At 50.3% G+C, this 27472-nt stretch overlaps 1 protein-coding gene across 4 annotated transcripts in view; it reads left to right on the top strand.

Annotated features, from left to right (window-relative positions):
- The window catches only part of PPP1R13L (protein phosphatase 1 regulatory subunit 13 like), a 226349-nt gene that overhangs the window by 28892 nt on the left and 169985 nt on the right, over positions 1-27472 (top strand). For all 4 annotated transcript variants that reach the window (XR_014221717.1, XR_014221718.1, XM_082231021.1 and 1 more), the window contains exons 3-11: positions 7077-7207; positions 7957-8527; positions 9802-9900; positions 11908-12005; positions 14184-14580; positions 16475-17025; positions 19384-19521; positions 22860-22993; positions 25275-25441. Coding sequence is in view for 2 of the 4 variants with exons in the window: in XM_082231021.1 (XP_082087147.1) it covers positions 7077-7207; positions 7957-8527; positions 9802-9900; positions 11908-12005; positions 14184-14580; positions 16475-17025; positions 19384-19521; positions 22860-22993; positions 25275-25441 (2286 nt within the window). In the remaining 2 variants the exon portion in view is untranslated. The remainder of the gene's footprint in view (positions 1-7076; positions 7208-7956; positions 8528-9801; positions 9901-11907; positions 12006-14183; positions 14581-16474; positions 17026-19383; positions 19522-22859; positions 22994-25274; positions 25442-27472) is intronic.

Consider the following 27472-nt stretch of genomic DNA (forward strand, 5'->3'; position numbering starts at 1 on the left):
TGCAGGCTCCTTGGCTTCATCGATAGCAACACGAAGCCTCCGAAGCATAGAGGGAGAGCTCCCGCTGCGCTCCGGAGGCTTCGCGTTGCTTTTGCTGAAGCCTGGAGAGTGAGAGGGGTCAGTGCGCACTGACCCCTCTCGATCTCCAGGCTTCAGGGATAGCCGCCTGAAGTCTTCGGAGTGCAACGCGAGTTCCCGCTGCGTTCCGGAGGTTTCAGGTTCCTTTTGCTGAAGCCGGGAGAGTCAGCGGGAACTGCGCTGCGCTCTGAAGGCTTCAGGGATCCTTCAGGCTGGCGGTGGGGGAAAGCAGTTCTTCCCCCCACCGCCAGCCCCACAAGCTCGGGGAGCGCTGAGCAGAGAGGGGGGGAATTTTTCTCTCTCTTGTTCTCCCCCTCTAAAACAAGGTGCGTCCTATAGAGCGGAAAATACGGTAAATTACAGTGGTGCCTCGCAAGACGAAAAGAATCCGTTCTGTGATTCTCTTCGTCTAGCGGTTTTTTCGTCTTGCGAAGCAAGCCCATTGACGGATTAGCGCTATTAGCGGCTTTTAGCGGCTTATCTGCTGATCGGATCAGCTGATAAGCGGCTTAGCGGCTTAGAAAAAGGGGGGGGAACCAGCAGGAACTCGCAAGACATTGTCGTCTTGCGAAGCAAGCCCATAGGAGATTCGTTTTGCGAAGCACCTCCAAAACGGAAAACTCTTTCGTCTAGCGAGTTTTCTGTCTTGCGAGGCATTCGTCTTGCGGGACACCACTGTATGCTGAGGATAAACAAATAAGGCCGGAAGCAGCTAGGTCTGCCTTTTGTCTCCTGCATTTTTGGTGTCCCTGGTTTGGCTGCTATGCTTTGGAACATTTCAGAATGAGACGAAGAGAGCAGGGTTTGGCTGTTTTCTCTGACCGAAGTGTGAGGGTGTTGGGTATCGTCCTGAGCCTTTGAAAAGCGTCTCTGGCTCCCAAACGTGTTACGTGAGCGGTTGCAAACTGGGCCTTTCCGCGGGGCGATTATGCAATCTGCCTTTGGGGCTACGGCGGGCTTTGCTGAGCCCGCCCCAGGAATGTCAAAAGAGGCTGCAGGCCGAAGACTTTGCGTTGCTCATCTCCGCTTTGAAATGCCCAACTAACTTCAAAGGGAGAAAACGACCGGATAGTAATAATAATAATCGTAATAAACACTCTCCAATGCGTATGTTGCTTTGCAAAGTAGCAGAGGAGAGTGTCCTGTCCCCCCCCCCCCCGGGACTTTTGCAACTTATGATTTGACACGGGAGGCAGGCGGTAGACAAGCAGATTCCTTAATCTGTCCTGGTTGCCCAAATCAAGACACAAACACTAGATCTCCACTCAAGCAAACAGGAATGCCAGAGAGGGAGAGAGGAACAGGAACAGAAGACACGGCTTTTCTGCTCCAATTAGCTCAGTATGGGCAGTTCTTTTGTCAACAGGGACAAATGCCAGGTTCTGCTTAGGCAGGAAGAACCCGACGCACAAATTTAGGATGGGGACACCTGACCCTACAGCAATACATGTGAAAAGGATCTAGGGGTCTTAGTGGACCACAAGCTAAACATCTGAAGGAGCGTCTCCACCCCCATCGTCCAGCCCAGACACTGAGGTCCAGCTCCGAGGGCCTTCTGGCGGTTCCCTCCCTGCAAGAAGCCAAGTTACAGGGAACCAGGCAGAGGGCCTTCTCGGTGGTGGCACCCACCCTGTGGAACGCCCTCCCACCAGATGTCAAAGCGATAAACAAATTACCAGACTTTTAGAAGACATCTGAAGGCAGCCCTGTTTAGGGAAGCTTTTATTCTTATTTTTGTTCTAATTTTTACAATACAACTTTATTAAATAAATAAATAAATTAAAATAATAGAAGACATCTGAAGGCAGCCCTGTTTAGGGAAGCTTCTAATGTTTGATGAATTACTGTGTTTTAATATTTTGTTGGAAGCCGCCCAGAGTGGAACCCAGCCAGATGGGTGGGGTATAAATAATAATAATAATAATAATAATAATAATAATAATAATAATAATAATAGTTATTATTAGAGTCAACAGTGTGATGCAGCAGCAAGAAAAGCTAACGCTATTCTAGGCTGCATCAACAGAAGTCCATAGTCCAGGCATAGTCCCACTCTATTCTGCCTTGGTCAGGCCACACCTGGAATACTGTGTCCAGTTCTGGGCACCACAATTTAAGAAGAATATCGACAAGCCAGCAAACCCCAAGCAGGCACAAAAAGAGCTCTCTGCCTTGCTTTCTGGGCAAGATCGTCTCTGCATGCTAGGGATGCTTGCAGCAAATCTCACACAAACTCGGACGGCCCCACAAGATCTCACAAAAGAATCCCAGAGCTGGTGCACTGAGCACGCCATAGAATCATAGAATCATAGCGTTGGAAGAGACCACAAGGGCCATCGAGTCCAACCCCCTGCCAAGCAGGAAACACCATCAGAGCACTCCTGACATATGGTTGTCAAGCCTCTGCTTAAAGACCTCCAAAGTAGGAGACTCCACCACACTCCTTGGCAGCAAATTCCACTGTCCAACAGCTCTTACTGTCAGGAAGTTCTTCCTAATGTTTAGGTGGAATCTTCTTTCTTGTCGTTTGGATCCATTGCTCCGTGTCCGCTTCTCTAGAGCAGCAGAAAACAACCTTTCTCCCTCCTCTAGGTGACATCCTTTTATATATTTGAACATGGCTATCATATCACCCCTTAACCTCCACTTCTCCAGGCTAAACATGCCCAGCTCCCTTAGCCGTTCCTCATAAGGCATCGTTTCCAGGCCTTTGACCATTTTGGTTGCCCTCCTCTGGACACGTTCCAGTTTGTCAGTGTCCTTCTTGAATTGTGGTGCCCAGAACTGGACACAGTACTCCAGGTGAGGTCTGACCAGAGCAGAATACAGTGGCACTATTACTTCCCTTGATCTAGATGCTATACTCCTATTGATGCAGCCCAGAATACAGTGGCACTATTACTTCCCTTGATCTAGATGCTATACTCCTATTGATGCAGCCCAGAATTGCATTGGCTTTTTTAGCTGCTGCATCACACTGTTGGCTCATGTCAACTTTGTGGTCAACCAAGACTCCTAGATCCTTTTCACATGTACTGCTCTCAAGCCAGGTGTCACCCATCTTGTATTTGGGCCTCTCATTTTTTTTTGCCCAAGTGCACGCGAGGCAACCCTCTTTCTGCCCCAGCAAACCTGAAGCAGACCTGGCGCAAAAAGAGCTTTCGAACTCCCTGCCTTGCTCAGATGCAACTTGCGCAGTTTCAGCCCCCTTGCCTGTTACCGCGTACGGTTGGAACCGCGCAAGTTAAAAGAGCGTGAGGTTATTATTATTATTTATTAAATTTATATAGAACCCTTTTTCAGTGGGACGCGAGTGGCGCTGTGGGTAAAACCTCGGCGCCTAGGACTTGCCAATCGTCAGGTCGGCGGTTCGAATCCCCGCAGCGGGGTGCGCTTCCGTTGCTCGGTCTCAGCGCCTGCAAACCTAGGAGTTTGAAAGCACCCCCGGGTGCAAGTAGATAAATAGGGACCGCTTACTAGCGGGAAGGTAAACGGCGTTTCCGTGTGCTGTGCTGGCTCGCCAGATGCAGCTTGTCACGCTGGCCACGTGACCCGGAAGTGTCTCCGGACAGTGCTGGCCCCCGGCCTCTTAAGTGAGATGGGCGCGCAACCCCAGAGTCAGACACGACTGGCCCGTACGGGCAGGGGTACCTTTACCTTTAGAACCCTTTTTCACAAGATCTCAGGGAGCTTCGCAGGATAAAAAATATATAAAACAACAAAACAATACCCCCCAGAAACACATTGAAAAGGCAGTAGAATGTTAGCCTTATAAAACCCCAAAATACAAAATAACATACTTAAAAGGTAAAGGGACCCCTGACTATTAGGTCCAGTCGTGGCCGACTCTGGGGTTGCAGCGCTCATCTCGCTTTATTGGCCGAGGAAGCCAGCGTACAGCTTCCGGGTCATGTGGCCAGCAGGACTAAGCCGCTTCTGGCAAACCAGAGCAGCGCACGGAAATGCCGTTTACCTTCCCACCGGAATGGTACCTATTTATCTACTTGCACTTTGACGTGCTTTCAAACTGCTAGGTTGGCAGGAGCAGGGACCGAGCAACGGGAGCTCACCCCATTGCGGGGATTCGAACCACCGACTTTCTGATCGGCAAATCCTAGGCTCTGTGGTTTAACCCACAGCGCGAACAATTAAAAAATACAAAAGTGTGTGTGTGAGCCATTTTGCTCAAGCTCTGCTGGGAAAAGTGACTCAGAAATGTTTTTAAAAAACACACACACATTCAGTATTGCATCGCCTGCTGGCGTGTGTTGCTCTATGGGAGCAAACTCCTGCCCTTTTTAATTTTAATTTTCCTCACTTGGCAACTGGCCCGGCATTTCATAGCCGCGAGCAAAGCGGGACTCTTCCCGGGACGTCCTGGGCTTGTCTTGACATTCCTGCGGCATTTTCGGCCGAACCCTTTGTAGCCCGCTGAGCCTGCCCAGGAGGCAGGTGGCGCAATTGCCCCGTGGCAAACGGGTGAGGAAACAAGGAGGGCTGGGCCCGCACTGCAGGGCCGGCATGTCTTTGTGAGCGGGCGCCAGGATTGATCCTGCCCCATGGGCCTCGCTTCCCTTGGGGGTGCTGTAGACAGCTTTCCGGGAAAAATGGGTGGCACCTGCTAGGAATTTTGCAGCCTGGTGGCTGAGGAGTGTTTCTGTGTGTATCTGCTTGGATCTCCTATGCTACAGCGCCATAAAGTGCCAAGCCCCCTCTGGCAGCTAAAAAAACACATTGGAGAGAAATCTGGTTCCCCCAGATCCTTAGCGGAACTATTTATTGGTTTATTACATTGTCGTCCCACCTTCCAGCTCAAAAGTGGTGCACACAGCTCCCTCCCTTCCCGTTTCGTCCTCACACAACAACCCTGCGAGGGAGGTGAGGCTGAGGGAGGCAGCGACTGGCCCAAGGGGACACCCAGTGCGCATCATGCAAACGAGTGGGAATTCGAACCCAGGCCTTTGCCATACCCTACTCCGGTAATCCAGATCCATTTAAACAGAAATCCTAAATAGGATCCTGGTAGGCTGTCGAGTGGGATGCGGGTGGCGCTGTGGGTTAAACCACAGAGCCTGGAACTTGCTGATCAGAAGGTCGGCGGTTCGAATCCCTGCGACAGGGTGAGCTCCCGTTGTTCAGTCCCTGCTCCTGCCAACCTAGCAGTTCGAAAGCACGACAAAGTGCAAGTAGATAAATTGGTACCACTCTGGCGGGAAGGTAAACGGTATTTCCGTGCGCTGCTCTGGTTCGCCAGAAGCGGCTTAGTCATGCTGGCCACATGACCCAGAAGCTGTACGCCGGCTCCTTCGGCCAGTAAAGCAAGATGAGTGCCACAACCCCAGAGTCGGTCACGACTGGACCTAATGGTCGGGGTCCCTTTACCTTTACCTAGGCTGTCCAGTATTTTGTGTTCGCGTTTTCTGTTTGTTCCACCCACATGTCAGGGCCAAAATTCTTGCAAAAAAAGGGAATACGGTTGATCGTAGAATCATATAATTATATAATAATTTATTATTTATACCCCACCCATCTGGCTGAGTTTCCCTAGCCACTCTGGGCGGCTCCCAATCAAGTGTTAAAAAAAATACAGTATTAAATATTATAAATTTCCCTAAACAGGGCTACCTTCAGATGTTTTTTAAAGATAAGATAGCTGCTTATTTCCTTGACATCTGATGGGAGGGCGTTCCACAGGGCGGGAGCCACTACTGAGAAGGCCCTCTGCTTGGTTCCCTGTAACCTCACTCCTTGCAGGGTGGGAACCGCCAGAAGGCCCTCAGCACTGGACCTCAGTGTCCGGGTAGAACGATGGGGGTGGAGACGCTCCTTCAGGTATACAGGACCGAGGCCGTTTAGGGCTTTAAAAGGTCAGCACCAACACTTTGAATTGTGCTCGGAAACGTACTGGGAGCCAATGCAGATCTCTCAGGACTGGTCCTGGCGGCTGCTCCCAGTCACCAGTCTAGCTGCCGCATTCTGGATTCATTGCAGTTTCCGGGTCACCTTCAAAGGTAGCCCCACATAGAGCGCATGGCAGTAGTCCAAGCGGGAGATAACCAGAGCATGCACCACTCTGGCAAGACAGTCCAAGGGCAGGCAGGGTCTCATCCTGCATAGCAGATGGAGCAGGTAAACAGCTGCCCTGGACACAGAATTGACCTGCGCCTCCATGGACAGCTGTGAGTCCAAAATGACTCCCAGGCTGCGCACCTGGTCCTTCAGGGGCACAGTTGCCCTATTCAGGACCAGGGAGTCCCCCACACCCGCCCGCCTCCTGTCCCCCAAAAACAGTCCTTCTGTCTTGTCAGGATTCAACCTCAATTTGTTAGCTGCCATCCATCCTCCAACCGCCTCCAGACACTCACACAGGACCTTCACCGCCTTCACTGGTTCTGATTTAAAGGAGAGGTAGAGCTGGGTATCATCTGCATAGAATTATAAGGACCCACAAGCGTTATCTAGTGCAACCCCTTGCAATGTGGGAATATTTTGCCCCACGTAGGGCACAAACCCACAACCTAGAGTCTCGTGCTCTATCAATTGGTGCTCTCCTTCCTGGGGCAGGAGGAGGGAGCGCTTGGGGGGGGGCTGGGGGCCACAATCCCAAATGGACAAAAGCAACACCTGTGGATTTTCTGCCTTGCCCAGTAGGCTAGGCTCTCTACATGCGCTCACATCATCTCAGCAGGGCTGGCTGGTGTGGGGGGGGGGAAGGGCGGCTAAGGAGAGGTCCAAGGGCCAGTCAGAGAGCTGTGTCTGGCCCTCGGGGGTGAGGGGCATCTTGGACCACCGCAGCTGCTTGGGAGCTAGTCCTGCTCTGAACATCTCTGGGTCCAGGCATCCTTCAGGAACCCAGTGTTTTGGTCCCTTCGCTTTAAAAATGGTAGAGTTTTAGAGTCGGGGGGACACCCCGGAGGTCATCTAGCCCAACCCGCTTCCCAGGCAGAGACCTGCCTCTCCTCTCCCTCTCTTACCCTCCTCTCTTGCATTCCCCACAGCTCTGGCCTCGAAGCACATGGACCTGAAGCAGTTGGAACTGGACACGGCGGTGGCCAAAGTGGACGAGCTCTCCAAGCAACTGGAGTCCCTCTGGACGGAGAACCCAGCCCAGCCTCTCGGGCAGCTGAAGGTGCGGGGGCAGCAACGGAGCCTTGGGGGGGGGCGGTCCTGGAACCGGCATCCATCCAGTAAACATTAGATGATCCCCAGGGCTAGCTGGCTAAATTAGTCCTATTTGGGCCAGCGAGGAGACCAGGGGAGAATTAGCTGTGGGGTCTCAGAGCGGGTAATCTTCATAAAAAGCGGAGGGGGACAGAAGGAAGGCGAATAAAAGATCAGGCTAAGTTCAAGTTGAAAGCCAGGCGGAATAGCTCTGTCTTACAGGCCCTGCAGAAGGAGGTTAAATCTTGCAGGGCCCTGGTCTCATGGGACAGAGCATTCCACCAGGTCGGAGCCACCACTGAGAAGGCCCTGGCCCTGGTGGAGGATAGTCTGACTTCCTTAGGGCCTGGGACCTCCAAACTATTATTATTCATGGACCTTAAGGTCCTCTGCAAAGCCGAGTGATAGCTTGTGACTGCATGATAGAATTAATGCATTGAAAGAATTCTTGCTGGTACATCATTTCATGAACATTACAACAAAATACAGCGGCCTCTTCTGGATGCTATTGCAAATATCTTCAAGAGAAGCCCGTTGTTGGGGAATTGGAGATGGGGAGACACCAAACAGGGTCCCCACAAGCAGCCTTGCGGGGAGAGCTTGCTTGCCAACCAAGTCCTGCAACCCTGGCCTGTGGCTGCCAGGTCTTATTTTGCCAGGCCTGGCGGGGGGTCATTGTGGAGTCACCCCCCAATCTCCTTTCTCTGTTCCTGGCAGGCTATGGAGAGATTCAGCCCCAGCCCATCCCACGAGCTGCTGGGCAGGATGAGTCCCATCGCCCCTTCCCCGCTGCCCCTCTTCCCCCGCAAGAGCCTGTCGACAGAGACCACGGAGAGCGCCCACTACTCCTTCGGGGAAGCGGCGCCGGGATTCGCACACAGCTCCACCTACGGCTCGCCGTCCCCCAGCCAGCTCCTCGCACCCAGATCCCCGCTGGGCCGCCCCACCTCGCCGCGGCCGTCCCTCTTCCTCCAGCCGGAGGTGGACCGGGCACTGCCGCCCCCCAGGCCGAAGGTGCTGCCTGTACCCTACGAGACGGCGCCCAGCCCCACGGCCTCTCCCCGCTCCCTCCGGCCCAGCCTCTCCCTGGAGCGCCAGTATGACTACAAGACCTATGGCGGGCCGCTGGGGCGAGCCAGCTCCCCACGGATGCCCACGGAAGGAGCTGCGCCCCAGTCCTTCTTCCCGGACCGGGTGCCCTCGCCACGGCCGCCTCTGCCGCCGCCGTACGAGAGCCATAGCCTGTACCCGTCGCCACCCAGCACTTTTGCACCTTTCCGGTCTCAAGGTAAAGGTCAGGCGAGGGCTGAGGGGGGGGCGGTCTGGTGTGGGGGGGCATTTTTGAGGCGGGGTGGGACTGCTAGCCTTTGGGTCATGAGCCCATCAGTTTCGTCAAGTTGATGAAACAGAATTAATTGGATTTTGGATAACTGTGCAATTTGAACTCTGTTGTGTTATCAGCCTTGGTGGGTCATGCAAATTGCTTTCTGAATGTGGCTTCTTTATAATAAAGGGTAGGTTCTAATAAATGATAGGTTATAATAAAAATATAATATAATATAATATAATATAATATAAAATATAATATATAATATAATATAATATAATATAATATAATATAATATAATATAATATAATATAATATAATATAATATAATATAATATAATATAATATAATATAATATAATATAATATAAAACAGTGGTACCTCGGGTTACATACGCTTCAGGTTAGGAACTTTGCTTCAGGATGAGAACAGAAATCGTGCGGTGGCAGCGGGAGGCCCCATTAGCTAAAGTGGTGCTTCAGGTTAAGAACAGTTTCAGGTTAAGTACAGACCTCCAGAACGAATTAAGTACTTAACCAGAGGTACCACTGTATAATAATATAATATAATATAATATAATATAATATAATATAATATAATATAATATAATATAATATAATATAATATAATATAATACAATAATAATAAAGGGTAGGTTCTGTGAGCTGCCCTGAGGCCTCTGGGTATAGGGCAGTATATGGATTCTAATAAATAATAATAATAATAATAATAATAATAATAATAATAATTCATTATTTATACCCTGCCCATCTGGCTGGGACTCCCCAGCCACTCTGGGCGGCCTCCCACAAAACACCAAAATACAATAACCTATTAAATACTAAAAGCTTCCCTAAACAGGGCTGCCTTCAGATGTCTTCTAAAAGTCAGGTAGTTGTTCTCTTTGACATCTGGTGGGAGGGCGTTCCACAGAGAGGGCGCCACCACCGAGAAGGCCCTCTGCCTGGTTCCCTATAAGTTGGCTTCTCGCAGGGAGGGAGCCGCCAGAAGGCCCTCGGAGCTGGACCTCAGTGTCCGGGCTGAACAATGGGGGTGGAGACGCTCCTTCAGGTATAATAATAATAATAATAATAATAATAATAATAGGGGGCACTGGGGATGAGCTCAAGGCGGCAATGGCTTGAAAAGCTTTGGGAACAGCTGGGCTGGAAGATCAGGAAAGGGGGTGAGCCAGAGGTTCTCTGGTGGATCTCTGAAGATCTCTCTCTCTGCAGATGACCTTGTGATCCGGAGGAGGGTGCAGAAAGGGTGGAACGAATCCGACCTGGACGTGGCGTATGAGAAGAAGGCGACCCACCCAGTTGGTTATGAGCGTGAGTGTCGGCCGAGGTCTCTGGAAGGAGGAGTGGAAGAGATGTCTTGATGCATCAGTGGGCGGGCAGGCGGAAGGCAAAGTGGGGGGGCATGGAAAGGGCTTCACCCCGGGGCATCATAGTGGGGCAGCCAGGCTGCTGGGGCATCCGCAGGGCCGGATTAAGACCTTTAGAGACCCCCCATATATATCTAATTGCAAATATAGGCAATAATAAACTGTCAAATAAAATTTTAATTTTTGAGATTCAATAAAAATTACGCTACGGATGCGGGTGGTGCTGTGGGTTAAACCACAGAGCCTAGGACTTGCCAATCAGAAGGCTGGCGGTTCGAATCCCCACAACTGGGTGAGCTCCCGTTGCTCGGTCCCTGCTCCTGCCAACCTAGCAGTTCGAAAGCACGTCAAAGTGCAAGTAGATAAATAGGTACCGCTCCGGCGGGAAGGTAAACGGCATTTCTGTGCACTGCTCTGGTTTGCCAGAAGCGGCTTAGTCATGCTGGCCATATGACACGGAAAAACTGTCTGTGGACAAACGCCGGCTCCCTCAGCCACTAAAGTGAGATGAGCACTGCAACCCCAGAGTTGGCCACGACTGGACCTAATGGTCAGGGGTCCCTTTACGTTTACCTACAGTAAGGTGGAAAACAATGCCTAGGACCCACATACCTACAGGACCGTCTCTCCTGGTATGCCCCGCGGAGGACCTTAAGGTCCACAAATAACAACACTTTGGAGGTCCCAAGCCTCAAGGAGGTTGGATTGGTCTCAAGTAGGGCCAGGGCCTTTTCCGTACTGGCCCCGACTTAGTGGAACGCTCTGTCACAAGAGATTAGGGCTCTGCGGGACTTGACATCTTTCCGCAGGGCCTGCAAGACGGAGCTGTTCCGCCTGGCCTTTGGTTTGGACTCAGTCTGACCCTTATATTTCTCTCCCCTTATGTCTTTGATCTATGGGCTATTATTAAAACGAGGCTGCATTTTAAATTGTATTTTTAACCTGTATTTTACATTGTGTGTCCCCCCCCCATTATGTTTTTATTGTAATTTTACTGGTGTTAGCCGCCCTGAACCCGGCTCTGGCTGGGGAGGGCGGGGTATAAATAAAAAATATTATTATTATTATTATTATTATTATTATTATTATTATTATTATTATTATTATTAAATACATTTTTATTAAAATTTCACAAATTTTAAACAAACACAAAAACACAAACACAACACAAATAACAAGTATAGTTTCAGATCCTTATTTTCTTAACATCTTTCCCTGACTTCTCCACACCTCTCCTTCTTGTATTCCAATTCCAATAGTTAGCTCAGCAAGTTCTTGTCCCCAGCTTTTACCTTATTATTATTATACTTAATTCATCTTAATTAACCAATTTTAACTTATAGACCTCAATTTAAACAACAATACTCATTCTTTACACCCTTTTCTAAGGTCGACCCAAATTCCTTTCCACGAATTTCCCAATTTTTATATTAATTACAAAACACAATAACAAAAAGACAACATATAATTATACACCCTTTGGATTCCAAAACTCTCACCCCCCCCCCTTTCCCAGTTTCGATCCCCAAAGAATATCCATCAGTCCATCAACTATCAGCCTGGAGATCTCACGTCCGTATTATTATTTATTATTATTACTTCCACTTTCTTTACATTTGAAAAAAAACATTTCTCCTACTTTTTCTCATTGCAAAGTCTTTTGATCAGAACCTCAAAACCAATCTCACGTGACACATCTCCTCCTATACTTGCCTTGTCGCATTAGTTGTTTTGCTGGGATTTCTAATAGACTTCAGCTGAGAAAAGGAATGCTCAGATGAACCATTTCTGACCGTTAATGGTAAAAATCTGGCAATGGGGAATTTCTGTGGTTGCCCCCTCCCCTTTCCTCGATGCCCTAAGTAAGTGCTTATTTTGCTTAATGGTTTATCTAGCACTGAGCATCCCATCCCCAATCAGTCTCTCTTTCTCCCCCCCCCCCCCCGTCCAGGAGGAGACGCCCACATGGGGCTCCGCCAGAGCCCGGCAGGCGTCCCGCTGTCTCCTTGGAGGGAATCGAGTTTAGACGGGGGCATCGGGCCAAGCAAGGTAAGTTTGGGCCTGCACGGCGCCCCTTTGGGTCTGTGGCATAGCTGTCAACTTGCAGATTTGAAAATAAGGGACCAGCAGCCGAAATAAGGGATTTTCAGAGCACAGGTACCGTATTTTTCGTTCTATAGGACACACATTTTCCCCTCCAAAAATTAAGGGGAAATGTGTGTGCGTCCTTTAAAGCGAATGCAGGCTGCGCTGCTAAGCCCAAAGCCAGAACAGGAAGACGGAGCACTGCGGAGCGCTCCGTCTCGCTGCTCTAGCTTGGGGACGGTGCCTTCACCCCGCTGTCCTGCAGAAGCTAGCAAGGCTGTTCCCAAGCCAGAACAGTGGGAGGGAGGGCTCCGTCTCGCTGCTCTAGCTTGGGGACGGCTGTGCGCAAACCTCTGCAGGGCAGCGGGGCGCTGCGCTCCAAAGGCTTCAGGGATCTTTGAGGCTGGCGGCGGGGGAAAGCAGCGCTTCGCCCTACCGCCAGCCCCACAAGCTCTGGTGAATGTACCTTGAACGCACCTTGTTTTAGAGGGGGAGAACAAGAAAATTTTTTTTCCCCTGTTCTCCCCCTCCTATGGTCCGGTGCGTCCAATGGAGCGAAAAATATGGTATGTTCAACTTCTGAGCCCCTCTGAGCCAAAGGCAGAAAGCCCAGCCAGCAGCCAAACGAAGCCTCAAGCGGTGGTTCCCACAGCGCAGCAACCCGGCAAAGGGGATGCAGCAAGGAAAACCACCGTCCCCTCTCCGCTGGGAAGCGCTGAGCAAAGGCGAGTCCCCAGGCAATGCGGCCGATTTGATCAGCACAAGGCATGCAAGCTCCACCCCCCAGTCGTTCTTAGACTCCTTATTGGGTGAGCAACGCAGCCAAGCAACCCAGTTGGAGCCTCCCTCCTTCCTGGCCGGCAGGGAGGGAGGGAGAGGAGCTGCTTCCTTTGAAACCCGGGAAATTTAAGGGACATCATCAATAAGGGACAGCAGCGGGACACGGCGCTGGGATAAGGGACTTTCCCGCCAGATAAGGGACGGTTGACAGCTATGGTCTGTGGGGTTTACTCATTTCACGTATATCCCACCTTTTTTCCCTTTCTTGTTCTCCTCCTCATTTAAATCTCCACGACTACCCTGCAAGGTGGTTAGGCTGGCCCAAGGTCACCCAGGGAGCTTCATGGCTGAGCGGGAATTTGAACCCCGGTCTCTCCCAGGTCGTAGTCCAGTGCTCTAACCACTACACAACACTAACTCTCAAGGAAGACTTTCCAGGGGAGGGCGCTCATTGGGAACCCTGCAACTAATGGTCAGGTTGAAATCTCGGGCGATGGTGACAAATTAAAGGAAGGGGAGGAGATATGGATTTGTAACCTCAGGGGCGAAGAATGTAATCGCTAGATCTTTTGTTCAAATCCTGCTAGCAGGATTCCCATAATGGGCATGTGGTTGGCCACTGTGAGAACAGGAGGCTGGACGAGATTATGTTTTTATGGAAGTCCGCGCTCAGTAGAGCGTTGTGAAAATAAGTGTGTATAAGATTATGGAACTTCATTATATTTTTTTGTTTGGTTTTTTTAAAAGAAAAACCAATAAAAAAGCATTTTTTAAAAAATAGATTACCGTATTTTTTGCCCTCTAGGATGCACTTTTTCCCCTCCAAAAATGAAGGGGAAATCTGGGTGCGTCCTATGGGGCGAATGCAGGCTTTCGCTGAAGCTTGGAGAGTGAGAGGGGTCGGTGCGCACCTATCCGCAAGCCTTGGGAGCCCGGCATGACTTCCCACCGGGCTCCCAAGGCTTGCGGACAGCTGCCTGCAGCCCGAAACCCGGGGAGCGCAGCGCAGCGCGCCCCGGGCTCCAGGCAGATATCTGCAAGCCTGGAGAGCCCGACGGGAATTCCCGCCGGGCTCCCAAGGCTTGCAGATAGCAGCCTGTTCCGCCCCAGCCCGGCAAGCTCCGGGAGCGATGGTGAGGTTGCTCTTTGGGGCTGGGGGGGGAATAATCCCCCCTTTATTCCCCACCCCCCAAAAATAAGTGTGTCCTATTGGCTGGTGCGCCCTATAGGGCAAAAAATAAGGTGTGTTTTTTATGGAACCTCCAGGTCCAGGGGCAGTCTATCTAGGTTCCTAGTTTGTTAGGGCCACTTCAAAAACAGGGCCATGGGATGTCTCACCTCTCTCTGCTTCCTCTCCCCTAGGAGGAGCATTATGGGATGCACAGCGCCACCTTGCCCAGGAATTACAAGGTCTCGCCGCTCGCCAGCGAGCGCCGCCCGGACACCTCCTTCCGTCGCTCCCTCCCCAGCAACCCGACGGGAACCCTGCCCCGCAACTGGCAGCCCATCTCCCGCATCCCCATGCCGCCCCCCAACCCGCAGGGCAGCCTCCCCAAACGCCACAAGCCCCTGCCGCTCTCCATGATCTTCCGGCTGCAGAACGCCTTCTGGGAGTACGGGGCGGCTGGGCAGAAGTTCCCCCTTCCCCAGGGGCCCCCGGGCTCCTCGCTTTTCCTCCGCTCCCTCCACAAGCAGCTGATGCAGCCCACTTTGCCCCAGAGCCAGCACCACGTGCGCATGGCCTCGCTCGGGAGCGAAGGTAAGCGTCACGCGGCGGCGAAAGAGGCTAATACTATTCTTGGCTGCATCAACTCTCTTCTGCCTCTGTCTTCAGCCTTAGTCAGTCCATACCTGAAATGCTGTGTCCAGTTCAGAGGATCACAGTTTAGGAAGGATGTTGACAAGCTGGGAGGTGGGCAGAGGAGGGCAACCAAGATGATCAAGGGTCTGGAAACAAAGCCTGATGAGGAGCGGTTGAAGGAGTTGGGTCTGCTTAGCCTGGAAAAGAGGAGACTTGAGAGGGGATAGGATATATCTGAAGGGCTGCCCCATGGAAGATGGAGAAAGCTCGCTTTCCCCTGCTCCAGAGAAGAGGACCCGAACCAATGAATTGATGTTACAGTGGTGCCCCACAGACGAATGCCTCGCAAGACAGAAAACTCGCTAGACGAAAGAGTTTTCCGTTTTGGAGGTGCTTCGCAAAACGAATTTCCTATGGGCTTGCTTCGCAAGACGACAGTGTCCTGCGAGTTCCTGCTGGTTTTTTTTTCCTCCCCCCCCTTTTCTAAGCCGCTAAGCCGCTTATCAGCTGATCCGATCAGCAGATAAGCCGCTAAAAGCCGCTAATAGTGCTAATCCGCTAATCCTTCAATGGGCTTGCTTTGCAAGACAAAAAAACCACTAGACGAAGAGAATCACAGAACGGATTCTTTTCGTCTTGCGAGGCACCACTGTACAGTGGAACCTCGGTTTTCGAACGTAATCCGTTCCAGAAGACCGTTTGACTTCCAAAATGTTCAAAAAACCGAAAAATGAAAGTGGAAGCCTCAGTACAATAGGGAAACTCAAAACTGAAGTTGTGCGGAAGTTGTTGGGCTTCCGAGTATCGTTTGAAAACTGAAGCAGTTACATCTGGGTTTTCGGCATTCGAGTTCCGAAACGTTCGTCAACGGAGATGTTCGAGAACTAAGGTTCCACTGTACAGGGGTACCTCTGGTTGTGAATGGGATCCGTTCTGGAGGCCCGTTCACAACCTGAACAGAACGCAACCCGCATCTGTGCGTGCTGCGATTCACTGCTTCTGCGCATGTGCATGACGTCATTTTGCACATCTGCGCATGCGCGAGCGGCGAAACCTGGAAGTAACCCGTTCCGTTACTTCCGGGTCACCGCGGGACGCAACCTGAGAACGCTCAACCTGAAGCAAACATAACATGTTGATGCTGACCTTTAAAGGCCTAAATGGCCTCGATCCAGTATATCTGAAGGAGCGTTTCCACCCCCATCGTTCTGCCCGGACACTGAAGTCCAGCACCGAGGGCCTTCTGGCGGTTCCCTCACTGCGAGAAGCCAAGTTACAGGGAACCAGGCAGAGGGCCTTCTCGGTGGTGGTGCCCTCTCTGTGGAACGCCCTCCCACCAGATGTCAAAGAGAAAAACAACTACCAGGCTTTCAGAAGACATCTGAAGGTAGCCCTGTTTAGGGAAGCTTTGAATGGTTAATAGGTTATTGTGTTTTAATATTTGGTTGGAAGTTGCTCAGAGCCAGCCAGATGGGCGGGGTATAAATAAATAAATAAATAATAATAATAATAATAATAATAATAATAATAATAATAATAATTATGAGGTATGACTGTATAAGAAAGGAGATTCTGTCTATAGATCAGGAATAGAAGGGGAAGAGCTGTTTGGCAGTAGAACAGCCTCCCTTGGGAGCTTGTGGACTCTCCTTCTTTGGAGGTTTTTAAGCAGAGGTTGTGTGGCCATCTGCCAATGATGCTTTAGCTGAGATCCCTGTATTGCAGGGGGTTGGACTGGATGACCCCGGGGGTCCCTTCCGACGCCACAACTCCAACATTCGTTTCCCAGGAAGCTCTCCCTTCCCCAGGAACGGCATTCCCAGTGGTGACCCCTCTCTTCTTTCTCTTCCAGGGAACGGCGTCGCCAAAGCAGCCAGCCCCCCGTCCGAGCCCATCCGCATCGTCCCCATCGTCTTGACCGGGGGCGACACAGAGGCCGAGTTAGAGAACCTCCTTCCAGGAGGGGAGCCGGCCGAAGCGGAAGAGGTCCCCCGGCCTCTGAGCCCCACCCGCCTCCAGCCTCTGCTGCCCCCCGAGGCCCAGAAAGTGCCCGAGTTTGAGGAGGTGGCGCGGGTCCTGGCCGAAATGCCCCGGCCCCTGAAGCGCCGCGGCTCCATGGAGCAGTGCCCCGGCCCCGCCCTGCCCCCCACCCACAAGAACCAGTACCGCCAGATCATCAGCCGCCTCTTCCACCACCATCCCCGCAAGGAGGACCCTGGCATGGCCGGAGAAGCATCCCCGCAGACGGAGCTCTCGCCCATCACCGAGGCCATGGAACAGAAGGCGCCTGGGGCTGTCGTGGCCCCCATTCCAGCAGCCCCCCTGCCACCAATGCCCGCACCCCCCATCCCGCCTCCGCCTCTGCCAGAGAGCCCAGTGAGCTTCAGTCCTTTGCCCAGTCCGGTAGGTCTATGGCAGGGGTGGGGCCGCATTGCCTTGTGGGTAAGCTACTGGGGTCTGCATGTGGTTGCATTATTATCATTTATGAAATTTCTGAGGCTCAACAACTTAAGAATCATTTGATTGGGCTGAATTTCCGCCCAAGCAGTTCTGGGCACCACAATTCAAGAAAGACACTGACAAACTGGAACGTGTCCAGAGGAGGGCAACCAAAATGGTCCAAGGCCTGGAAACGATGCCTTATGAGGAACGGCTAAGGGAGCTGGGCATGTTTAGCCTGGAAAAGAGGAGGTTAAGGGGTGATATGATAGCCATGTTCAAATATATAAAAGGATGTCACATAGAGGAGGGAGAAAGGTTGTTTTCTGCTGCTCCAGAGAAGCGGACACGGAGCAATGGATCCAAACTACAAGAAAGAAGATTCCACCTAAACATTAGGAAGAACTTCCTGACAGTAAGAGCTGTTCGACAGTGGAATTTGCTGCCAAGGAGTGTGGTGGAGTCTCCTCCTTTGGAGGTCTTTAAGCAGAGGCTTGACAACCATATGTCAGGAGTGCTCTGATGGTGTTTCCTCTTGGCAGGGGGTTGGACTCGATGGCCCTTGTGGTCTCTTCCAACTCTATGATTCTATGATTCTTTTAAGAACTGGTGCACAACCGTGCTTTTCTTTTTCTTCCTCCCTCCCCATTCCTTTTTCCTTTTGTGCCATTTCCTTTCGGGACCAGCAGTTGCCGGGGCTGGAAGGAAAAGCTGGGCGGAGCGATGGGAGGAGGTCTCTTCCCTTTGCACGGTGGGTGGCACTCCGGGCAAAGGCACGTGCACAAGCGTGCAAACACAAACGTGCTGCCACCCACCCCACAAACACACTCGCCTCTTCATCCGGGCAGGCAAGGACACACTCCAGCCAAGCAAAAACACTTGGCTGAGGGTGCGGATCAGGGCCTTTGAGTCCGATGCAGAGGCTTGTACGGCTTCATCCAGCCCAGGGGCCTGAGATCTCCCACCCCTGGTCTCTGCCTTAAATGCCATTTCTGCCCACATTAGAAACTGGGCACCTTCATTTGGCCTCTAAAGCACACAGCGACTGGCCTGCCATTCAATAGAATAGAATTTATTATTTATACCCCGCCCATCTGGCTGGGTTTCCCCAGACACTCTGGGCGGCTTCCAACAAAGTATTAAAATACAGTAGTCTGTTAAACATTAAAAGCTTCCCTAAACAGGGCTGCCTTCAGATGCCCCTCACTGTAGTTACAAAAAGCAGCAAAAAAGCAGTAAGATCCTAGCCGTATCACAGTCAAAGTACAAGATAAACACTTCTTTTAAACTGCTTTTTAATTGCATTTTCTTAAAAAAAATGTTTTTAACTGTTTTAATGGGGTTATTCAGCTGTTTATGTTTCTGTTTTGTTTATGTGTTTCGTGTTTTTATATTGTAATTTTACCTTGTGAACCACCCTGAGACCTGTAGGTATAGGGCATTATATAAATTTAATTAATTAATTAATAATAATAATACTAATTTATTATTATTTATACCCTGCCCATCTGGCTGAGTTTCCCCAGCCACTCTGGGCGGCTCCCAATCAAGTATTAAAAATAATACAGCATCAAACATTAAAAGCTTCCCTAAACGGGGCTGCCTTCAGATGTCTTCTAAAAGTCTGGTAGTTGTTCTCTTTGACATCTGATGGGAGGGTGTTGCACAGGGTGGGCGCCACCACCGAGAAGGCCCTCTGCCTGGTTCCCTGTAACTTGGCTTCTTGCAGGGAGGGAACAGCCAGAAGGCCCTCGGAGCTGGACCTCAGTGTCTGGGCTGAACAATGGGGAGGAGACGCTCCTTCAGGTATACTGGACCGAGGCCGTTTAGGGGTTTCAAGGTCAGCACCAACACTTTAAATTGTGCTTGGAAACACACTAGGAGCAAATGCAGATATCTCAGGACCGGTGTTATGTGGTCCCGGTGGCCGCTCCCAGTCACCAGTCTAGCTGCCGCATTCTGGATTAGTTGCAGTTTCCAGGTCACCTTCAAAGGTAGCCCCACATAGAGCGTGTTGCAGTAGTCCAAGCGGGAGATAACTAGAGCATGCACCACTTAATAATAATAAATGGAGCCAAAAAGACTAAACCTGCGAGACCTCGAACCCAGTCCCTGGCTGTCCCTTGTAGCTGTGCTGTAATTATTGACTAGAGAGCGCTCTGCACCTGCTCAGAGGCACTTGTGGCCTTTAAAAAAACAACACGCTGGATTGAGCTTTGGCTTCGAAAGGCAGAGGGAGTGGGGACTGGCTGTATGTGGGGTGTTGGCCCTTCCCAAGGCGGCCTCCCTGCTGATGGCTGCCTGCCCTCTGCCATTCAACAGGAGAAGCGTTCGGTGCTGCGCAAGGCGGCCTCCCCACGGAAGCGGTTGTCAAAGAGGGCGCGACTCAACCCCTTGGTGCTGCTGCTGGATGCGGCTCTGACCGGCGAGTTGGAAGTCGTGAAGGAAGCCATGAAGGAGGTGAGTTGGGGGGGGGGCTTATCTTTGGGGACAACCAAAAATATCAACAACCTCAGATATGCAGATGACACAACATTGACGGTAGAAAGTGAGGAGGAATTAAAGAACCTTTTAGTGAGGGTGAAAGAGGAGAGCGCAAAAGATGGTCTGAAGCTCAACATCAAAAAAACGAAGATCATGGCCACTGGTCCCATCACCTCCTGGCAAACAGAAGGGGAAGAAACAGAGGCAGTGAGAGATTTTACTTTCTTGGGCTCCATGATCACTGCAGATGGTGACAGCAGCCACGAAATTAAAAGACGTTTGCTTCTTGGGAGAAAAGCAATGGCAAACCTAGACAGCATCCTAAAAAGCAGAGACATCACCTTGCCAACAAAGGTCCATATAGTTAAAGCCATGGTTTTCCCAGTAGTGATGTATGGAAGTGAGAGCTGGACCATAAAGAAGGCTGATCGCCGAAGAATGGATGCCTTTGAATTCTGGTGCTGGAGGAGACTCTTGAGAGTCCCATGGACTGCAAGAAGATCAAACCTCTCCATTCTGAAGGAAATCAGCCCTGAGTGCTCACTGGAAGGACAGATCCTGAAGCTGAGGCTCCAAGACTTTGGCCACCTCATGAGAAGAGAAGACTCCCTGGAAAAGACCTTGATGTTGGGAAAGATGGAGGGCACAAGGAGAAGGGGACGACAGAGGATGAGATGGTGGGACAGTGTTCTCGAAGCTACCAGCATGGGTTTGACCAAACTGCGGGAGGCAGTGGAAGACAGGAGTGCCTGGCGTGCTCTGGTCCAGGGGGTCACAAAGAGTCGGACACAACTAAATGACTAAACAACAACAACATCTTTGGGGAGTGTCCTGGCTGCAGTGGGTTTTGGGGAGAGAGCAGGAGGAGTCCTGTAGATATCCTAAAGCCTGTGGTGCGACTGACTTCAGGGATCCTACACTCCATTCCAGTCGTCTCGGCTCAAAAAGGAGATTGCAAAGTTGGGAAAGGTTCAGAAACAACCGAGGAAATGGAGAAAGGTTGCAGCGCTTGGGAGTTTTTTAAAATTTAGGGAAGAGGTGAGTCAGAGGGGACGTGGTGGAAATTTATGAAATTGTGCAGGGCATGAATAAAGCAGAGAGGGGAAAGGTTGTATCCCTCTCTCGTAACACTGAACGCCGGAAGATTCGGGACAGAGAAAAGAGAGCCCTCCTTCATGCAGTTAAACTGTGGAACTCCCTCCCACAAGAGGCAGTGACGACTACCAATCTGTTGTTGTTTAGTCATTTAGTCGTGTCCACCTCTTCATGACCCCATGGACCAGAGCACTCCAGGCACTTCTGTCTTCCACTGCCTCCCGCAGTTGGGTCAAACTCATGCTGGTAGCTTTGAGAACACTGTCCCACCATCTCGTCCTCTGTCGCCCCCTTCTCCTTGTGCCCTCCATCTTTCCCAACATCAGGGTCTTTTCCAGGGAGTCTTCTCTTCTCATGAGGTGGCCAAAGTCCTGGAGTTTCAGCTTCAGGATCTGTCCTTCCAGTGAGCACTCAGGGCTGATTTCCTTCAGAATGGGGAGGTTTGATCTTCTTGCCATCCATGGGACTCTCAGGAGTCTCCTCCAGCACCAGAATTCAAAAGCATCCATTCTTCGGCGATCAGCCTTCTTTATGGTCCAGCTCTCACTCCCATACATTACTACTGGGAAAACCATAGCTTTAACTATACGGGCCTTTGTTGGCAAGGTGATGTCTCTTCTTTTTTAAGACGCTGTCTAGGTTTGTCATTGCTTTCCTCCCAAGAAGCAGGCGTCTTTTAATTTCGCGGCTGCTGTCACCATCTGCAGTGATCATGGAGCCCAAGAAAGTAAAATCTCTCACTGCCTCCATTTCTTCCCCTTCTATTTGCCAGGAGGTGATGGGACCAGTGGCCACGATCTTCGTTTTTTTAATATTGAGCTTCAGACCATAATTTGCGCTCTCCTCTTTCACCCTCATTTCCTGGAGCAGGAGCCAGCAAGCCACTCCAGTATCCCTGCCAAGAAAACTCCATGGACAAAGACAACAGGCTACCAATCTAGATGGCTTTAAAAGAGGACTGCACAAATTCATGTGGCTTCTAGCCACAATGGCTGTACTCAGTGTTCTTAGCAGAAGGCAACAATGTGTTGCTGGAAACGGCAGGAGGGAGAGTTGCTCTTGTGTTCGAATCCTGATCGCTGGTTTCTCTTTGGGCATCTGGGCAGATGGGCCCCTTTTGGCCCGGCCCAACAGCCTCTTCTCAAGTGGCAGGGAGTTCCACAGTTTGCACTGCGTGAAGAAGGATTTTATTTTATCGGTCCTGAATCTTCCAACGTTCAGCATCCTTGGATGTCCACAAGTCCAGAAGAGAGGCAGGGAATCCTTTTATAAACTCGTTTTATAAACTCATGTTGCTTCTGACACGCCTTTAATTTCTCCACTTTTTCAGTGCCATGTGTAATTTTATGAGCTTCCATCACGTCCCTTCTTGGTCACCTTTTCTCTGACCTTAACATATTCATGGTGGTTTTTGCCATAGGACTTTTGTGGCTCTGATATCTTTTTAATGAATACAGTGGCACCTTGGTTCTCAAACTTAACCCATTCCGGAAGTCCATTCCAAAACCAAAGCGCTCCAAAACCAAGGCACACGTTCCCATAGAAAGTAATGCAAAACGGATCAAACCGTTCCAGATTTTTAAAAATAACCCCTAAAACAGCAATTGAACATGAATTTTACTATTTAGCAAGACCATTGATCCATAAAATGAAAGCAATAATCAACGTACTGTACTATAAAATAAATAAGACAGTATTGTAGATGATAAAAAAATAATAATTTTTTTCTTACTTGCACTGATGATAGTCATTGTTTGAATGGGGGGGCTTGTATCCATTTACACAGTCACACAATCAGTCAGTAGTTGAACTGGGTTCCACACAGTCGCAAAAACAAATTAAATGAAAAAGCCTCAAAAACAAAAACACCAAATAAATAGCAAAAACGAAAGCACCAAACGTAATCCATTCTGGAAGCTCATTTGACTTCTGAAATGTTCGAAAACCAAGGCGCAGCTTCTGATTGGTGCAGGCGCCCCGGAAACAATAGCCGACCACCGCATTGGATGTTTGGTTTCAGAAAAACATTTGAAAACTGGAACACTTCTGGGTTTACGGCGTTTGGGAACCAAGGCATTTGAGAATTAAGGCGTTTGAGAACCAAGGTGCCACTGTAGTGGTATATGATTATTTTAATAAGTAAAATAAAACCATGGGAGCTGAAACACACACCAGCACACAGACCCTCCAAAAGTGCATTTTCCTGCTTCTCCCCCCAGCTGAACGACCCGAGTCAGCCCAACGACGAGGGCATCACTGCTCTCCACAATGCCATCTGCGGTGCCAACTACAACATCGTGGACTACCTGATCAACATTGGGGCCAATGTCAACTCCCCGGACAGCCATGGATGGTGAGGTTTTTTTTTTATTTATCCAAAAATCCTCAAAGCAGCTTACTAAAAGAAGCTAAAACAATTAAATTGTTGCTCTTAGGATTCTTGGGTTTTCCTTGTTTTTCATTATGTATTCTGTGTCTTTTAGAGAGTAATTTTATGTTGTGAACCGCCCTGCAGGTATAGGAAGGTGTACATATGTAATAAATAAAATAATAATAGTACAGTGGTACCTCAGGTTAAGTACTTAATTCGTTCTGGAGATCCGTTTTTAACCTGAAACTGTTCTTAACCTGAAGCACCACTTTAGCTAATGGGGCCTCCTGCTGCCACCACGCCACCAGAGCACGATTTCTGTTCTCATCCTGAAGCAAAGTTCTTAACCTGAAGCACAATTTCTGGGTTAGCGGAGTCTGTAACCTGAAGCGTATGTAACCTAAAGCGTATGTAACCTGAGGTACCACTGTAAAGGTAAAGGGACCCCTGACCATTAGGTCCAGTCGTGACCGACTCTGGGGTTGCGGCGCTCATCTCGCTTTACTGGCCAAGGGAGCTGGTGTGCAGCTTCCGGGTCATGTGGCCAGCAGGACTAAGCCGCTTCTGGCGAACCAGAGCAGCGCACGGAAACGCCGTTTACCTTCCCACTGGAGTGGTACCTATTTATCTACTTGCACTTTGATGTGCTTTTGAACTGCTAGGTTGGCAGGAGCAGGGACCGAGCAACAGAAGCTCACCCCGTCGTGGGGATTCGAACCGCCGACCTTCTGATCGGCAATTCCTAAGCTCTGTGGTTTAACCCACAGCGCCACCCGCGTCCTAAAATAATAATAATACAATATTTAGAAAGTTACAATAACAATCACCTAAAAAGAAAAAATGGCCCAGTTTTCTGAGCAGCCGGGTGGGCTTGTCTAAACAAGGACGTTTTTAGCAAGTGCTGAAAGGGCTTTACAGCAAAGGCGCCTGTCTTATCATGAGGCAGAGAGTTCCGAAGTGTAGGCACTGCCGCAGTAAGCCAGCTACAGATGCAGAACGGAGAATATGGGGCACCTGGGACAGGGACAGATCCACCGACCTGAGTGGGTGTTTGTGGGGTGAAGTGTTCTCACAGACAAACCGGTTTCCCAAGTTGTTAAGGGCTTTGTGTACTAGTTATTAACACCTTCAACCTGGCAGCGAGTGTGGATCTCTGAGCACAGGTGTTCTATCCTGGCAAGCCCTTGGCTTTTGTCAGCAATCGGGCTGCAGCTATTCCCTGGGGGAAGGTAGGAAGTGCAGCTGCAATGCTCCACAGCTTCCTTCTCTCCCTACATTCCCGCCATCCCCCAGGAGGAAGCTGCAGAACCACAGAACTGTAGAGCTGGAAGGGAACCCCAGTGGCCATCTAGTCCAACCCCAGCAATGCAGGAATCGTAGTTAAATAATAATAATCATCATCATCACCACATCATCATTATCATCATTATTATTTATTATTTATACCCCGCCCATCTGGCTGAGTTTCCCCAGCCACTCTGGGCGGCTCCCAATCAAATGTTAAAAACAGTACAGCATTAAATATTAAAAACTTCCCTAAACAGGGCTGCCTTCAGATGTCTTTTAAAGATAGGATAGCTGCTTATTTCCTTCACATCTGACGGGAGGGTGTTCCACAGGGCGGGCGCCACCACCGAGAAGGCCCTCTGCCTGGTTCCCTGTAACCTCGCTTCTCGTAATGAGGGAACCGCCAGAAGGCCCTCGGAGCTGGACCTCAGTGTCCGGGCTGAACAATGGGGATGGAGATGCTCCTTCAGGTATACTGGACCGAGGCTGTTTAGGGCTTTAAAGGTCAGCACCAACACTTTGAATTGTGCTCGGAAATGTACTGGGAGCCAGTGTAGGTCTTTCAGGACCAGTGTTGTGGTCTCGGTGGCCGCTCCCAGTCACCAGTCTAGCTGCCGCATTCTGGATTAGTTGTACTTTCCGGGTCACCTTCAAAGGTAGCCCCACGTAGAGCGCATTGCAGTAGTCCAAGCGGGAGATAACCAGAGCATGCACCACTCTGGCGAGACAGTGATCTCATCCTGCGTACCAGGTGGAGCTGGTAGACAGCCACCCTGGACACAGAATTAACCTGCGCCTCCATGGACAGCTGTGAGTCCAAAATGACTCCCAGGCTGCGCACCTGGTCCTTCAGGGACACAGTTGCCCCATTCAGGACCAGGGAGTCCCCCACACCCACCCGCCACGAACAGGGCACACACACACACACACCTTAACTGAGCTTGGGTGTTTTTCCACCCCCCCGTCTCTTTCCCAGGACACCCCTGCACTGCGCTGCCTCCTGCAACGACACGGCCATCTGCGTAGCTCTGGTCAAGCACGGAGCGGCCATTTTCGCCACCACTTTCAGCGACGGCAGCATGGCCATTGAGAAGTGCGACCCGTACCGTGAGGGCTACAGCGACTGCTTCAGCTACCTGGCAGGTGAGGCGGCAGGAGGGCACATGGGAAAGGCACCAGGAAGTCCTTTTTTAAAAAATAAAATAATAGTAACTTGTATTAAATTTTCCATTTTAACAATCCACTCAAATCACATTAAATATTCCAAATTATACATATTGTTGTTTAGTCGTTTAGTCGTGTCCGACTCTTCGTGACCCCCTGGACCAGAGCACGCCAGGCACTCCTGTCTTCCACTGCCTCCCGCAGTTTGGTCAGACTCATGCTGGTAGCTTCGAGAACACTGTCCCACCATCTCGTCCTCTGTCGTCCCCTTCTCCTTGTGCCCTCCATCTTCTCATGAGGTGGCCAAAGTATTGGAGCCTCAGCTTCACAATCTGTCCTTCCAGTGAGCACTCAGGGCTGATTTCCTTAAGAATGGAAAATTATACATATACATTTCATATAGGTAATCCAAATATTCTGCCGAATTATAAATCTTTTGCTGGGGCTTCCCATGCTTTGAGTTCAGGGGTGGGCTCTGATCATCTCATATCTCTGCTGCTTTTGATAGTCATTTCTAACAGTTCCAGTGTGGTGTAGTGGTTAAGAGCGGTAGATTTGTAATCTGGGGAACCGGGTTCGCGTCTCCGCTCCTCCACCTGCAGCTGCTTGGACCAGTCATACTTCTTTGAAGTCTCTCAGCCCCACTCACCTCACAGAGTGTTTGTTGTGGGGGAGGAAGGGAAAGGAGAATGTTAGCCGCCTTGAGACTCCTTCGGGTAGTGAAAAAGGGGGATATCAAATGCAAACTCTTCTTCTTCTTCTTCCTGTTGTTTTCCTTCTTTCACTGCCTCTGAGCTGTTTCCACAAGCGAGCTGAAGTAAAATGATACGTTTCTGTGTGGATGCACCGGAAAGTCCTGTGCCACACAGCTGCAAAACATTTCCATGTGCTAAATTATAGATATTGCAGCTGAAAATTTAGTCTGGTGCTTTTTTCAGACCGGAGAAAAACAAACAAACGGGCTATGGGTCTCTGAGCTGTGGGGAGAAGCTGCTGGATCAGTCCAAAGGGGGCCTACCTAGTCCAGCCTCCTGCCCTCGCGGTGGCCAAATACCCCTAAGAACCTGGGGGTCTGGATAGACTTCTCCTGGACCTGGAGGTTCCATGAGGACATACCAAGAGCATGTCTGCTGGAACAGGCCCATCTGCTCCAATGGCCTCTTCTCTCAGTGGCCAATGAGGTTCCCCCAAAGTGGAAACTCTCAAACAGGACCCCTGAGCACAAGGGCAATTCTCTACGCACCCCAGTTTCCAGCAAGTGGTGTTTGGAAGCAGTCATCCCTAAATTCGGCCCTCCAGCTGTTTTGGGACTACAACTCCCATCATCCCTACCCAACAGGACCAGTGGTCAAGGATGATGGGAATTGTAGTCCCAAAAACAGCTGGAGGGCCGAGTTTGGAGATGCCTGACAGAGCATGTTGTTATTGTTTTTTAGTCGTGTCCGACTCTTCGTGACCCCCTGGACCAGAGCACGCCAGGCACTCCTGTCTTCCACTGCCTCCCACAGTTTGGTCAAACTCATGCTGGTCACTTCGAGAACACTGTCCCACCGTCTCGTCCTCTGTCGTCCCCTTCTCCTTGTGCCCTCCATCTTTCCCGACATCAGGGTCTTTTCCAGGGAGTCTTCTCTTCTCCTGAGGTGGCCAAAGTCTTGGAGCCTCAGCTTCAGGATCTGTCCTTCCAGGGAGCCCTCAGGGCTGATTTCCTTCAGAATGGAGAGGTTTGATCTTCTTGCAGTCCATGGGACTCTCAAGAGTCTCCTCCAGCACCAGAATTCCAAAGCATCCATTCTTTGGCAATCAGCCTTCTTTATGGTCCAGCTCTCACTTCCATACATCACTACTGGGAAAACCAGAGCTTGAACTATACGGACCTTTGTTGGCAAGGTGATGTCTCTGCTTTTTAAGATGCTGTCTAGGTTTGTCATTGCTTTTCTCCCAAGAAGCAGAGCATCCGACACTACAATTCTCGGATTCAGATGGTGGGTGGCAGTGAAGTCATGAGTTTTG

The sequence above is a fragment of the Podarcis vaucheri genome (assembly GCF_965113315.1).
Source record: "Podarcis vaucheri genome assembly, chromosome: 7".
NCBI lineage: Eukaryota > Metazoa > Chordata > Lepidosauria > Squamata > Lacertidae > Podarcis > Podarcis vaucheri.